Raw genomic sequence first — 12,379 nt, 5'->3', positions numbered from 1 at the left:
AAAGAAAGAAAGAAAAAAGAAAGAAAGGAAAAGAGGGAGGGAGGGAGGAGGAAGGAAGGAAAGTCAGTGAAATGATTCCTAATAATACATAGATCAGGGCCTAGCCTAGTGGTCATCACAGAGGCTTCCTGCAGCAGCTAATGTGAAAGAGTGTGAAGACCCACAGAAAATTATTAGGCAAAACTTGGGGAATCCCAGAGGAAGAGAGGGAGAAATGATTATAAGAGCCACTGGGGTCAAGATCACCAGGAGTATATGGCCCACAGAATCAACGAAGCAGAGCTTACAGAGGGGCTCACAGAGACTGAAGCCTCCTCAATCACAGTCACAGAGCCTGAATGGGTCTGCACTAGGTTCTCTGCATATTACGGTTCTTTAGCTTGTGTGTGTGTGTGTGTGTGTGTGTGTGTGTGTGTGTGTGTGTGAGTGCAGGTTTGTGCATCCTAACAGTGAGAGTAGGGTGTCTGTGACTCTTTTGTCTGCTTTTGGGGCCCCATTGCTCCTACTGGATTTATTAGGGTATGTGCCTAGCCTTATTGCATTTTAATATGCCATGTTCAGATGATATTCCTGGGAGGCCTGTACTTTTCTGAATGGAGGATAAGTGGATCTGGTGGAGAAGCTTGGAGAAATAGAGGAAGGGGAAGCTGTGGTCTAGAGGTATTGTATGAGAGAAGAATAACAACATATATAGCGAATATATTGAATAAATAATATATGGAAGAAAAAGAGTCTCTCTTCCCTGAAATCAAAATGGCCTACCTAACACATTGCTCTTCATCCAGCAATAACTTATAGCTCATAGTTTTCCCTTCTATCCTCAACTGCTACCCAGAAAATAGTATTGCAAAATAGTTAAAGATAAGAGCACCAGATACAAACTGTGTGGGATGTAATTTTAATAAAAATATGGGTTAGACATGCAACCTGTTCTCTATATTTTCCCTCTTCTGATCATAAAATAAAATATTCTCTACTGTTATTATAAAGATTAAATGTGGGCTGGAGAGATGACTCAGCAGTTAAGAGCACTGACTGCTCTTTCAGAGGTCCTGAGTTCAATTCCCAGCAACCACATGGTGGCTCACAACTATCTGTAATGGTATTTGATGCCATCTTTTTGTGTGTCTGAAGACAGCGACACTGTACTCACATACATGAAATAAATAAATAAATCTTTTTTTTAAAAGATTAAATGTATTAACACAAACAATGTTTAGAAAAGTGCTTGATATTTAATAAGTACTCAATAGACATTAAGTATTCCCTTAAAATGAGTTATTTTTATCAACAAATTTAGCCAGCAAGTCCAAACTCATGTGGTTGACGTATACAACTTAAATCCTCCACTGCGTCAAACCATCTACCCTTCAATTAGGCTAACCATGTTCATGGCCATGTCAAATGATTTAGAATACAGCATCTTCAACTACAGACAATAGAGCCCCTCTTATAACTGATTGCAAGGGTCATGAAAAATTCGGCATTCCTAAAGGCTTCTGAGTATGAAACCCCCAAAATTGGATTAAAATCAACCATAAGTTTATTTTTCTTCCTAACTCAAAAGGTTTTACAGATACAAAGTATCTGCTGAGCTGAAGAATTTCTGTAATCGTTTACCAATTGCCAGTGCTGAAAAAAAAAAAAAACTAGCAAACAAAAAAATGAGCAAAATGTATTTCTGTGTAACAAGATCTATTTTAACATGGATGTTTTTCCTTTGGTTGTGTTGCTTTGGTTTGATTTTGGTGTGGTTTTGGTTGCTGGCCTACATGTCCTAGCTTTAGAGGTTCACAGATCTAACCCAGTGATTATCTTGCTGTTCTTCTTTTTGTTTTTTGTTTGTTTGTTTTGGTTTTGGTTTTTTGTTTTTTTTGGGGGGGGGGTTGCTTCATGCATACAGTCTTGATCAGATTAACTGATCTAGTGTATTCTAAGATCTAAAGAAAAATAAGCTAAAGAAAAAAAGTATCACAATTAGGAGTGTATTCTTACAAAGAACCTACTATAGCTGTGATAGTAAGTACACTTATGGTCACAAATAGTTTATTGATATTCTATGTAAACATTTTACTTTCTTGTTAAAATCTCAATGTCTGAAGGTTCTTTTAAACTATTACGAAATGCAGAGCAAATTTTCTTTTTACTGTTATGAGTACTTTGCAATGTAATTAACCTTGAGAGATTTAGTGGAATTTTCTTTCATCATCATTACATGTAAACATACAGAATGACCAAAGACTGCAGTTCCTGACACAGTTTCCAAGCTGAAAATGAACAGTGCAGAGATCAGCATCCATTTTGCTTGTCACAGTGTAGATGAGCAGCACTTTGGGGGTATGTTCTGTGTCAAGCTCTTCAGTGTTTTGAACTTTTTGTTGGTGGCTTCTCTATTTAAAATGATTCCCAAGAATGGTGCTGCTCTGCCTGCTACTTAGTGTGTCTACCTCAATAGAGCCCTGAGGCATTTTATGGAGAAAACCCACCCAGGAAAAGAAGGAAATTGCCCTTGCAAAACCAAAAAAGAAAAGAGGGAAAGAAAAGAAAAAAAGGGCACAGGAAAAGAAGAGAGAGTTCGATCCAGAGCCATTTGGAATGGCCATGGCCCAGGAGCACGGGTTTAGGTAACCCCAAATTCCATGTTCCAACAGCTAAGCAATTTCATGATGTTTTATAGAACAAAGTAATTTATAAACTAAGGCAGAACTTAAGTACATCAGTGGCTACATCACAGAGGTGGCTACAATGAGATAGGGAAGATCTTCCATAGGCCTCTGGCGTAATTCTCAGTGGTTTTGGTTGTGGAACCTACGGTGTTGTTAATATTGATAAGCTATTCTCCATCGGTGAAATGAGTAAATTCCAGCCAAACTAAAATATATAAAGGTAGGTTTATTGGAAGCCACTCTGAGGATTCAGTGGTCCCAGGGAATGAGACCAGGGAAGTTACCATGGGGAGGAAGGCAGAGAGGAGGAGAAAGAAAATGCAGAGAGAGAGAGAGAGAGAGAGAGAGAGAGAGAGATTACAAAGTTGTGGATTATAAAGGAGAGAGCTTCAGGGGCAGAAGAAGCCCTGCCCCTGGGCTGGAAATTTTAGATAGAAGGTAGAGTATGCCCTGTAACAGGTAGGGACTTAGAGATGATGGGAGAAGCTGGAGACCAGATTTGCTTTGGTGTGTAAAATACGTACCTCAGTGGTTTGTCCCAGGTCTGAATCCCAAGAAACATATTTTAAAAGTCATATATTTAAAAGTCAAATATATTTTAAAAGACTATAAGTCATATGATATTAGTTTTAATAGAGAGGTACGTAAGGAATAACTGATTGTTCAGGGGGTTGGGAAGTGCCAAGGTTAGCCCACGATAACCTCTTAACTTGCAACATTCCAACCTCTCCACAGAACTTTACTTTTACTCTATTTGTCAGTGCATATGCAACTCTTTCCAGGAATTCTCATTCACAAAAATTCATCAGTCTGTACACGACAGATTGCTCCAGAAAGTGTGAAAGTGAGATTTAGTCTATGTGGTGGAGCTACAGAAAATTGGCTAAATTCTGAATTTCTTGTCTAAGGACCGTTTGCTGTTTTGTTGTGTTATTTTGTTGTTTAATATAGTGAGGAACATTCTCATGAAGTTGAAAGCCCAAGAAATTCATGGTGGCTTGTTTCCTAAAGTAAGTATGGAAAGTGCTAAAGTTACGTGTAAGGTGAGCCCTGCAGCTGCAACAGGACAGTTTTAACTGCCTGTTGTTTGTCATGGAAACCTTTATGAAGAAGAGCAGGCTCCTGTTCTGATACGACTGGCTGCTTTTATGGAGCTTTGGCAAGTGGCCTTGCTTAATGCAGGGGCTGTTTCGGCCCACTGGACCTTATTCTTTGTTTTAATAGGAATAAAGTTGATATTCACTAATAGTGATATTCACTAATAGTTGATATCACTAATAGGAATAGTTGATATTCACTAATTCACTGTTTCCAGAAGTTTATAGGACATAACTGTGACAACCAGCGAGAACCAACTACGTGTTTCTACTGCATCTGTGCTTCACAGGTAAGATAGATTAGCTTTCTAAAGATAGAGTTTTTTAAAGGATCATATTTCTCACATGAACAAAAATTCCTGAAAAGAATGTCTACAAAGTGTCTACAAAGCCCAATTGACTGGCTAGCACCTCAGTGACCATGAAATGGAAATGTTGCAGGTCCTGACTCTAATTACCTTATATTGAGCTTTACCCCAGAGAATCCATTCCGTGTTCATGTTTTTTACATATATATATAAATATATATACATATACATATATATTAGACCTAGCATATTATAGCTAATAGATAAAACCTTTTGAAGTCTAGTAACTTAGCAGGCAACTAGCTGCCACTAACTAGATGGCAAAGACGGTCATCAGATAGCACCTTAGGCCTATTGAAAAGCTCCCCCTACCTTGCTGTAATGGCCGTTCCACTGTACCCAACAGTGTATTTTAAACTTACCTTGATTTCTTCATACAGTAAAACTGTAAAAATTCACAAAATTGCTTTATTACCGACAAAGGCTAAGACAGTCTGTGTAGTAGAGACTCAGTAAGTCACTACTGAATAAATTAATATCATATAGTATAAAAAAGAAAAAATCAACAAAAAATACACCATCCAAACCAAAATGGCTGCCTTTATCCTAATAGTGTCCCTGCTTTGGGTGGGTGTGATGGAAACAAAGTAATTGGTAATCTAATAACAACAAACTGCGACTAAATTCCAATATTTGCATGCCTAAATACTATCATCATGTAACACAAAGAAATATTCTAAGTAGCCTCAATGTGGGGTGATTATATAACACATATATGGTTATAAATTAGCATATTATATAATTAATTCAGTTCCAGGAATTATGCAAGTATGTAGTTTTGCTCCAGTATCTAGTTTCCCTGTCAATTTGGTATAATAACAAGTAAAATCAATTATATATTTAAACAACAACAATTATAAAATCAAGGCAATAACAAAAATAATGTAATTTCAGCATGGATAGTCTGATAATTAAAACTTATCAATAAACTTGAATCTAGATTAACTTGTATTAGAACAGGCTGCTTATAGCAGTTAAAGTACTGGCTTTACAAATTGTCTAGGACAGCTTTAAATTAACATAAATGCCCATCATGTGACTACTCAGCAATGTACATTTGAAAAGCAATTGTTTTGAGAAGTATGGTCTTCAAACAACAGATTTTTAATTGGATCAGAATTTTTAAATTACCCTTCTGTATTTCATTTTGCATCTGCCTAGTCACAACAGTTTTTAGAAAACATATTCATTGAAGTTAATTGGATAATATTATGAGTCACTTTTAACATCAGAATTAGACTCCAAGTGTCCTTCCTCGCCTACGATAAAACGCCATGAAAAAACGGGCCATCTGCTGAGGGGTACGGTTACACTTGGCCTTCAGAAGTGCTTGGCATCTTCTGTTAGCACTCTTTTAGATTATAAACTGAAAAACAAGTTTACCTTGATCTTTCACATTAAGTCCAGAGAGTCTTGGGAAAAACAAATTAGGCATGAATGTAAACCTGTGACGTTTCCATCTAAAGAAGGTAGAAATCAACAGCTCTCCGTGTTCAGTTACAATAAAACATCGGAAGGAACAGAGACTCGACACTTGAAGCCAGTCCTTGGAGAAGCATGGCTAACAATGCATCTCTTGAGCAGGACCCGAATCACTGCTCAGCCGTCAACAACAGCATCCCCCTGATACAGGGCAAGCTCCCGACTCTAACCGTATCTGGAAAGATCCGAGTGACGGTGACTTTCTTCCTTTTCCTACTCTCTACTGTTTTCAATACTTCTTTCTTGTTGAAGCTGCAGAAGTGGACTCAGAAAAGGAAGAAAGGAAAAAAGCTCTCAAGGATGAAGGTGCTTTTAAAGCATTTGACCTTAGCCAACCTGCTGGAGACTCTGATGGTCATGCCACTGGATGGGATGTGGAATATTACTGTTCAGTGGTATGCTGGGGAGTTCCTTTGCAAAGTTCTCAGCTATCTGAAGCTCTTCTCTATGTATGCCCCAGCCTTCATGATGGTGGTGATTAGCTTGGACCGCTCCCTGGCCATCACTCGACCCCTTGCTGTACAAAGCAACAGCAAGCTTGAACAGTCTATGATCAGCCTAGCCTGGATTCTCAGCATTGTCTTTGCTGGACCACAGGTAAACCATTACTCCTGAACGTGTGTGAACATGGTGATTTCCTATCTAAGCTAGAGTCCAGGCAGCACCTACTGTATGGCCTTTAAGAACTGGGTCTCTAAAAGTCAGGGAGTAAGACTTTCACCCTGTCTACTTTGTTTCCTTGGGCAAACTTCTTAATCTCTCTGACTTTCATTTATAAAATGGGGTAAATGTCTACTCTACCTGCTTTCATGTTGATTAAGTGAATCATGTATTAAAGTGTTGTCTGTTTTAAAATGTCTTCTCACAACCGACTATACCCTCTTCCGCTCCTTCTTTCTCGTTCTTCCTCTTAGGAAGACTTGAAATGGTGTTTTGTTATGTTCCCAAATACTGTGGTCAAACTAAAAGCCTCCAGCTCCAGCCTCCCCTAAGAGAGACTACAGGCCTGGTCCCCTTGTGCTCCGCCTCTCCCATGGTTCCATTTGCTCTGGTTGAAATGGATTTAGTGGTTAATGGAGAGAATGCTTAAGAGCTAGGACACTTACATAGATGTAAAATATTTAAAGTTTTCTTACTTGAGATTTATTAGGTGCCAACTAAGATCTCTGTCACTGCAACCAAGGAAGAACTACCTTGATTATTATGTTTGCTCTTGGCTAACCGCCCTGCGGAATCTGACTTTTTGAAAAATTAGATCACTGAAGGAAACATGACCATTCTTGCAACTAGTAAAGAGCCCGTCATTGACAGATGGATAAGTTGTCTTTATGGTTTACAATGCTCTGTGTGGAGATCCAGAGTATAAGATGTCAGAACAAGTAAGCGTTCTCTAAAATCCAGCAAAGGCTTGCCTGAAAGAAATAGTGGAAATCTGTCTAAACATTCTAAACTGTCCATGTGTCTAACAAGCAAACTTACTATGCAGAACTCACTAAGTATTGTAAGGAGCCAAGTCAATGTTTCCTCACTGGACTGAGAGGATGGGTATCTAATGAATATATGTCAGATGGCAGACGAAATGGGGACAACTGAAATCCTTTTCTTTCCCTGGTGACAAGCATAATGACTCTTAATGGACAACTAAGAGTGGGTTTCACAGACATGTCCCTTGAAATGAGGTTATTATCTGTATTTTCCGATTTTTTTGTTTGTTTTCCCCTTAAAGTAAAAGCAACGCATATTGGTTAGTTGGTTAGTTTTCTCAAAGAAAATGAAATACAAACTGGGGTGGGGGTGGGATGTCATTTTTTTGAAGAAAAATGCATGTAAAACTAATACAGCTAAATATGAAAAACCTAAAAAATATACAAGTATACGAGGACCAAGAAGTAATACATTTAATATGAAATGATTATGAGAGGTTTAGAAGGATGGAAACTAAATGAAGGCCCTTACATATTTTTCCCGGAAGACTAAAGGCTATGGCTGCTTTGCACAGTAACCTTGTTTGGTTGTAAAGAGAGGTTGAAAGCTATGATCAGTGAAAAACTGTGTTGGTAGTTTCTCCTTTTTTTTTGAGCTAAGAATGTACTATGTACTTGTCATAAAACAGTGATTGTGTCTGCCATGTAGAAGTGTATGTGCTTGTACTAAATTAAATAAATATTTATAGTATCTAATAAGGTACTTAGTAGAATACAAATTTAAAAATTAATAGTATGTACAATTTTTATTATTTTATGCTATTGATGTAAAAATAATGCTAGGTGTGGGGATATATACTTCTTATCCCACCCTTGGAAATCAGAGACAGGACAATCAAAAGTTTAAGGCCAGCCTAGGTTATACGGAAACAATTATTCAGATCCAAGTATAGCTCTGTGGCATAGCTAAATAAATATAGATAAATCCAATCCTCAGTGCTGGTGAATGAAATGTAATTAATTAATTTTTAAAATTAGTTGGGTCTATAAATGAAGGAAAAATAACTTTAATTATAGAGGGCAGAAAGCCTGATAGCTTTCATGGGTTCAGTGTAATAAATAAATGTAGCATTTAAAATTTGTTTTCATTGTCAAATAATAATTGTGCATATCTATATGACACAATATGATATTTTAATAATTGATGCATCATATTTTATAAAAATTAGATGGGGAATTAGAATAATTATAACTTCAATCTAAAGTGACTTTTTAAAACAAAATATTTTAACAAAATACATATAGGTTCAGAGTAGAAAGAGACAAAAAAAAAATAACATTGAGTCATCTAGCAAATGTCAAGGTTAAAGGAAGGTAGGATGATATCAGAGGAATCAAGCACTCGGCTAGCAGGTCCTGAAAACCCTCACCTGTTGTCTTGTATAGCCCAGGATGGCCTCAGATTAGCTAGGTAGCAGAAGATACCCTTGAACTTGTGATCCCCTGCCTTTGTTTCCTGCGTGTAACATCGAATCCAGGTTTTGTCATGATGGGGATCAGACTCAGAGCTGTGTATCTGCTAACCATACTTTTTCAGTGTGTACCTTTGAGAACGTCACTTAAGCTTGGTGTGGCACTATATCCCTTTACTACCAGAATCTAGGAGGTGGCAGCAGCAGGATAGAAAACACAAGGCTACCGTGGCTGGATGGCTCCAAACAGACAGATATGTAAATGCACAAGTCATGTTAAGAATGTTATAGCATATGTAAAACAACCCGCTATAACTCTTTAATGATTAAGTTAATATTCATTTCTGTCTCTTATTTTTTTCTTCATAAGAAGGTATTTGAAGCTAGCAAGAAAAAAAAAACTGGAAAATGAAGATGATTTTTTTTTCCTTTAGGAAAGAGTTAAAGGCTATGATTACATAGAAAAAATTACTCACATTTTTCAAAAACTTAGCTTGAACTCATACTAAGTAGTCAACTTTCTCAAGGTGACCCGGATCACAAAGCTACACTACACACTGGAAGCTCTTTGGGCCAGAATAGGATAACTCAAGCCAAAACTTAGCATTTCTGAAAATAAGTTAGAAGGGGAAGAAGGAAGGAAAAGGAGCGGAGGGAGACAGATAGATCAGCAGACACACATCAGGAGGAGCTCTTATTTATGACCATACATTTCCTAATTTAGGTGTGGCTGTACATCATTAAAAGTCACATTCCTTAATGAGAGTCATCTAAGACCACAAGAGTACAGAGTTGCAAAGAATTTACAGGAAGAGTTCATGCTCCTGGCTTATCTTGTTCATGCAGAGTTATTACCAAAAGAGCTTTTAAATACTGTAGTTGACACAGGCCTGTAGGCAAGAAACATGGGACATTCCTTAGTTTTTGGAGCTAGGAAGTATGTGGTTTGACGATACGCAGAGACTTGCCTTGACACATGAGCTAATTTACTAAGTAAAATGCACTTCTGAACTTGACAAGCACTTTAATTCAATAAATACTTACCTCCCGTGAGCAATAGACCAAACATTGTTTGAGGCACCACAATAGAAGCATGCTAGACTCAGTAGTAGCAATAATAACACGATGTTAAATAATAGCTGAAGACAAAAATGTGTCAGAATTGTGCTAAATGCCTTTATATACAATACTTCACGAATGTTTTCAACAACATAAATTATGTATACTATTTTTATTTTTCACATGAAGAAATTAAGCCCATGAGTATTATATGAGATGCCCAGGGTATGTCTAATAAGTAGAAATTTTAATATAATGTAGTTAATTCTATAGGCAAGGTATAAATTACACTACTCCATTTGTTCAGAGGGTTATTTACCTATCTATATCTAGGAATCCAATTAGTATTAGACATAGTTAAGAGAAAAGCATAAAAATTAAATTATACTGTCGTGCATAGAAACCTTTGCTCATATGATATAGAAATGAATATATAAAGAAATACAACTTCTTAGTGCATTTAGTGCTGTGTGTATCTGTGTGTGTGTATGAGTGTGTGTGTGTGTGTGTGTCTGTGTGTGTCTGTGTATGTCTGCACATGTCTGATTTCAGGGATGAGCACTTACTTGGTACTAGATACAAACAGGAGACTCACTCCTTGGAAAGACTAATTCCCCTTCTCTCTGTTGTTTTTATTTGCTTGTAGTTCTTTGTTTAAGAGTGGGAGCTATGAGCTCTCCCCCTTCCAAGTTAATGTGTCTATTGGTATCATTTTTCAGGTCTTTTTTATGCATTTCTGTTGTTAAGGTATCATGGGTGCAGTGACCCTATCATTTCTAGGAGACAAATTCTCAAAACAGACTTCCTGGTTCTCCTTTTTCCCCCCAAGATAAGATCAAAATTTTATTGACCTTTCAAACCACAAATTGCCAATTAAGTATCAGGATTAAAATAGTCTGTGTACTCTGGTTAAGACTTAGCACTCAGAACCAGAGACCTAGGGAATCAAGTTTGGCTGTGAAGACCCTCTGGAAGTCTCACCACATGTCTGGAGTCCTCTTTGTTAGTATCTAGACAAACATGAAGTTTGTTCCAGGCACTTTCCTGTATTCTAATTTCTCTGTTTGAAGAAACCCAAACATGACATGGTGGCACACCGTAATCTCAGCACATGAGAGACGGAAACGTAAGAGTTTGAAGGTCATTCAGTGTCCGCTGTGTGGACAATAAGTACACAGTAAGGCCTGGCACTGGACTTAATATAAGGGCCAGGAATCTGTGAATGGTGCCCACAAGCGTCCATGGGCCACTTATAGCCAGAGCTTTTAAAGACTACACTCCAGCACAGTAGGCAAAGTCTAGCCCACAGGAAGGAAAGTGCAAAGTAACAAATGTGTATAAGGGAAAAGTATACAGTTTGTATTTATTGATGTATAACTATGTACTTATGGGTACAAAGAAAAAGTGTACCTCAAATGTTTCTAATAATGATGACTGGGCTCTAGCTAGTGTTAGCTTCATAAACACTATTCCAGGGGCTTTGTATGGAAGAACTTCATTGTTATGACGTCACTACAAGGAAGAGTCTATTATGAGTTCTATTATATAGCTGAAGAATCTGAAATTAAAAAAAAAATTAAAAACTAAACCCACATTTAGGGAAATTTAGGCTATGAGCTGAGGGGGGTTGATAAACTGAGGATAGAAGAACATATAATTAAAAACTAAACCCACATTTAGGGAAATTTAGGCTATGAGCTGTAGGTGGTTTGATAAACTGAGGATAGAAGATCATATTCTAAGAACAAATGGATCTCTTCAATTGCTTCCAAAAAGAGAGAAACAGAATGTTCTGGATAATAGCAAAATGAAACAAACACTGATAAGACAGTGAGTAAGGGATAAGGGAGAAAAAAATAAACAGAAACTGAACACAGAATCCAAGGACAAAGGAACCACTGAGAGCGAAGTGGATCTCTATATTAATCACTCGAATGAACACAGTGCTGAAAACAAAATAAATCGAACCAAGGCTAAAAGAAATGAATTTATGGGTAATATTTGAATCCCCATATATGTCCTTGAACTTCTGGTTTAAAACTAACTAGTCTATTTTGTATTATGGTTATAACATTAAATCCATATTATCCATTTAACCCATTCCCAGATGTGGACAAATTATCATATTCAAAGAAGAAATAAATATCTTCAGTTGCTTGCGAGGAGGGGAAACCAGGTTCTTAGCTGTGGTAAAATAGACACTGAGAGGAACAATAAGAGAGGAATCTGTTTGCTCTACTTTACAACTGCAGCTTAAATAAAGTCAAGGTGAAAAGATGTATGAGATAACAAAAGACTCCGTTTATAATGTGGGGAAGTAGACCTGGAGAAGTACTGGACTTGTTTTGGGTTTCCCGGTTTGGAATGATGGTATAATCCTTTGCTGCCCTCTAGTGGATCAATTTAAACTTTATTTTCTACTTGACAAAAGAGCTGAAATTGAAAAATCAATGCTGTAAGATACAGGTTGTTTTTCTACTCCACAAAGAAAAAGCATTTTTCAGAATCCTTGTTTAAAAAGCACTCTCCACTCCCACCCTATAACCTCCCAAAATAAAGAAATCCAAGATGAACTGTGGGGCCTGTGTGTCTCTGCTGAGGCCTGGGGCTCTCTGTTGCTGAGGCTTGTGGCTATACGGCACATGTTAGTTAAAAGGAGGCAATGCATAAATGAGATCTTTTATTATAGGAAAGAGAAAATAGCTCGGTCATGTAGAGAGAAAGAAAGGAGAGGAAAGAGAGAAGAGAAGGAGAGAGAAAGTAAGAGAGAGACCGAGAGAGAGAGAGAGAGAGAGAGAGAGAGAGAGAGAG

General features: G+C 37.4%; 1 protein-coding gene across 2 annotated transcripts in view; it reads left to right on the top strand.

The window, feature by feature from the left end:
• The first annotated feature begins 5,612 nt into the window (after positions 1-5,612).
• Positions 5,613-12,379, top strand: part of Gnrhr (gonadotropin releasing hormone receptor) — a 16,614-nt gene continuing 9,847 nt past the window's right edge. The window contains exon 1 of one of the 2 annotated variants that reach the window (XM_031341999.1): positions 5,613-6,210. In XM_031341999.1, coding sequence (XP_031197859.1) covers positions 5,689-6,210 — 522 coding nt within the window. In that variant the 5' untranslated portion in view covers positions 5,613-5,688. The remainder of the gene's footprint in view (positions 6,211-12,379) is intronic. The other variant, XM_031342000.1, reaches the window with a different exon arrangement.

The sequence above is a fragment of the Mastomys coucha genome, unplaced genomic scaffold, assembly GCF_008632895.1.
Source record: "Mastomys coucha isolate ucsf_1 unplaced genomic scaffold, UCSF_Mcou_1 pScaffold22, whole genome shotgun sequence".
Taxonomy (NCBI): domain Eukaryota; kingdom Metazoa; phylum Chordata; class Mammalia; order Rodentia; family Muridae; genus Mastomys; species Mastomys coucha.
This window is presented reverse-complemented; position numbering and strand designations above follow the sequence as displayed.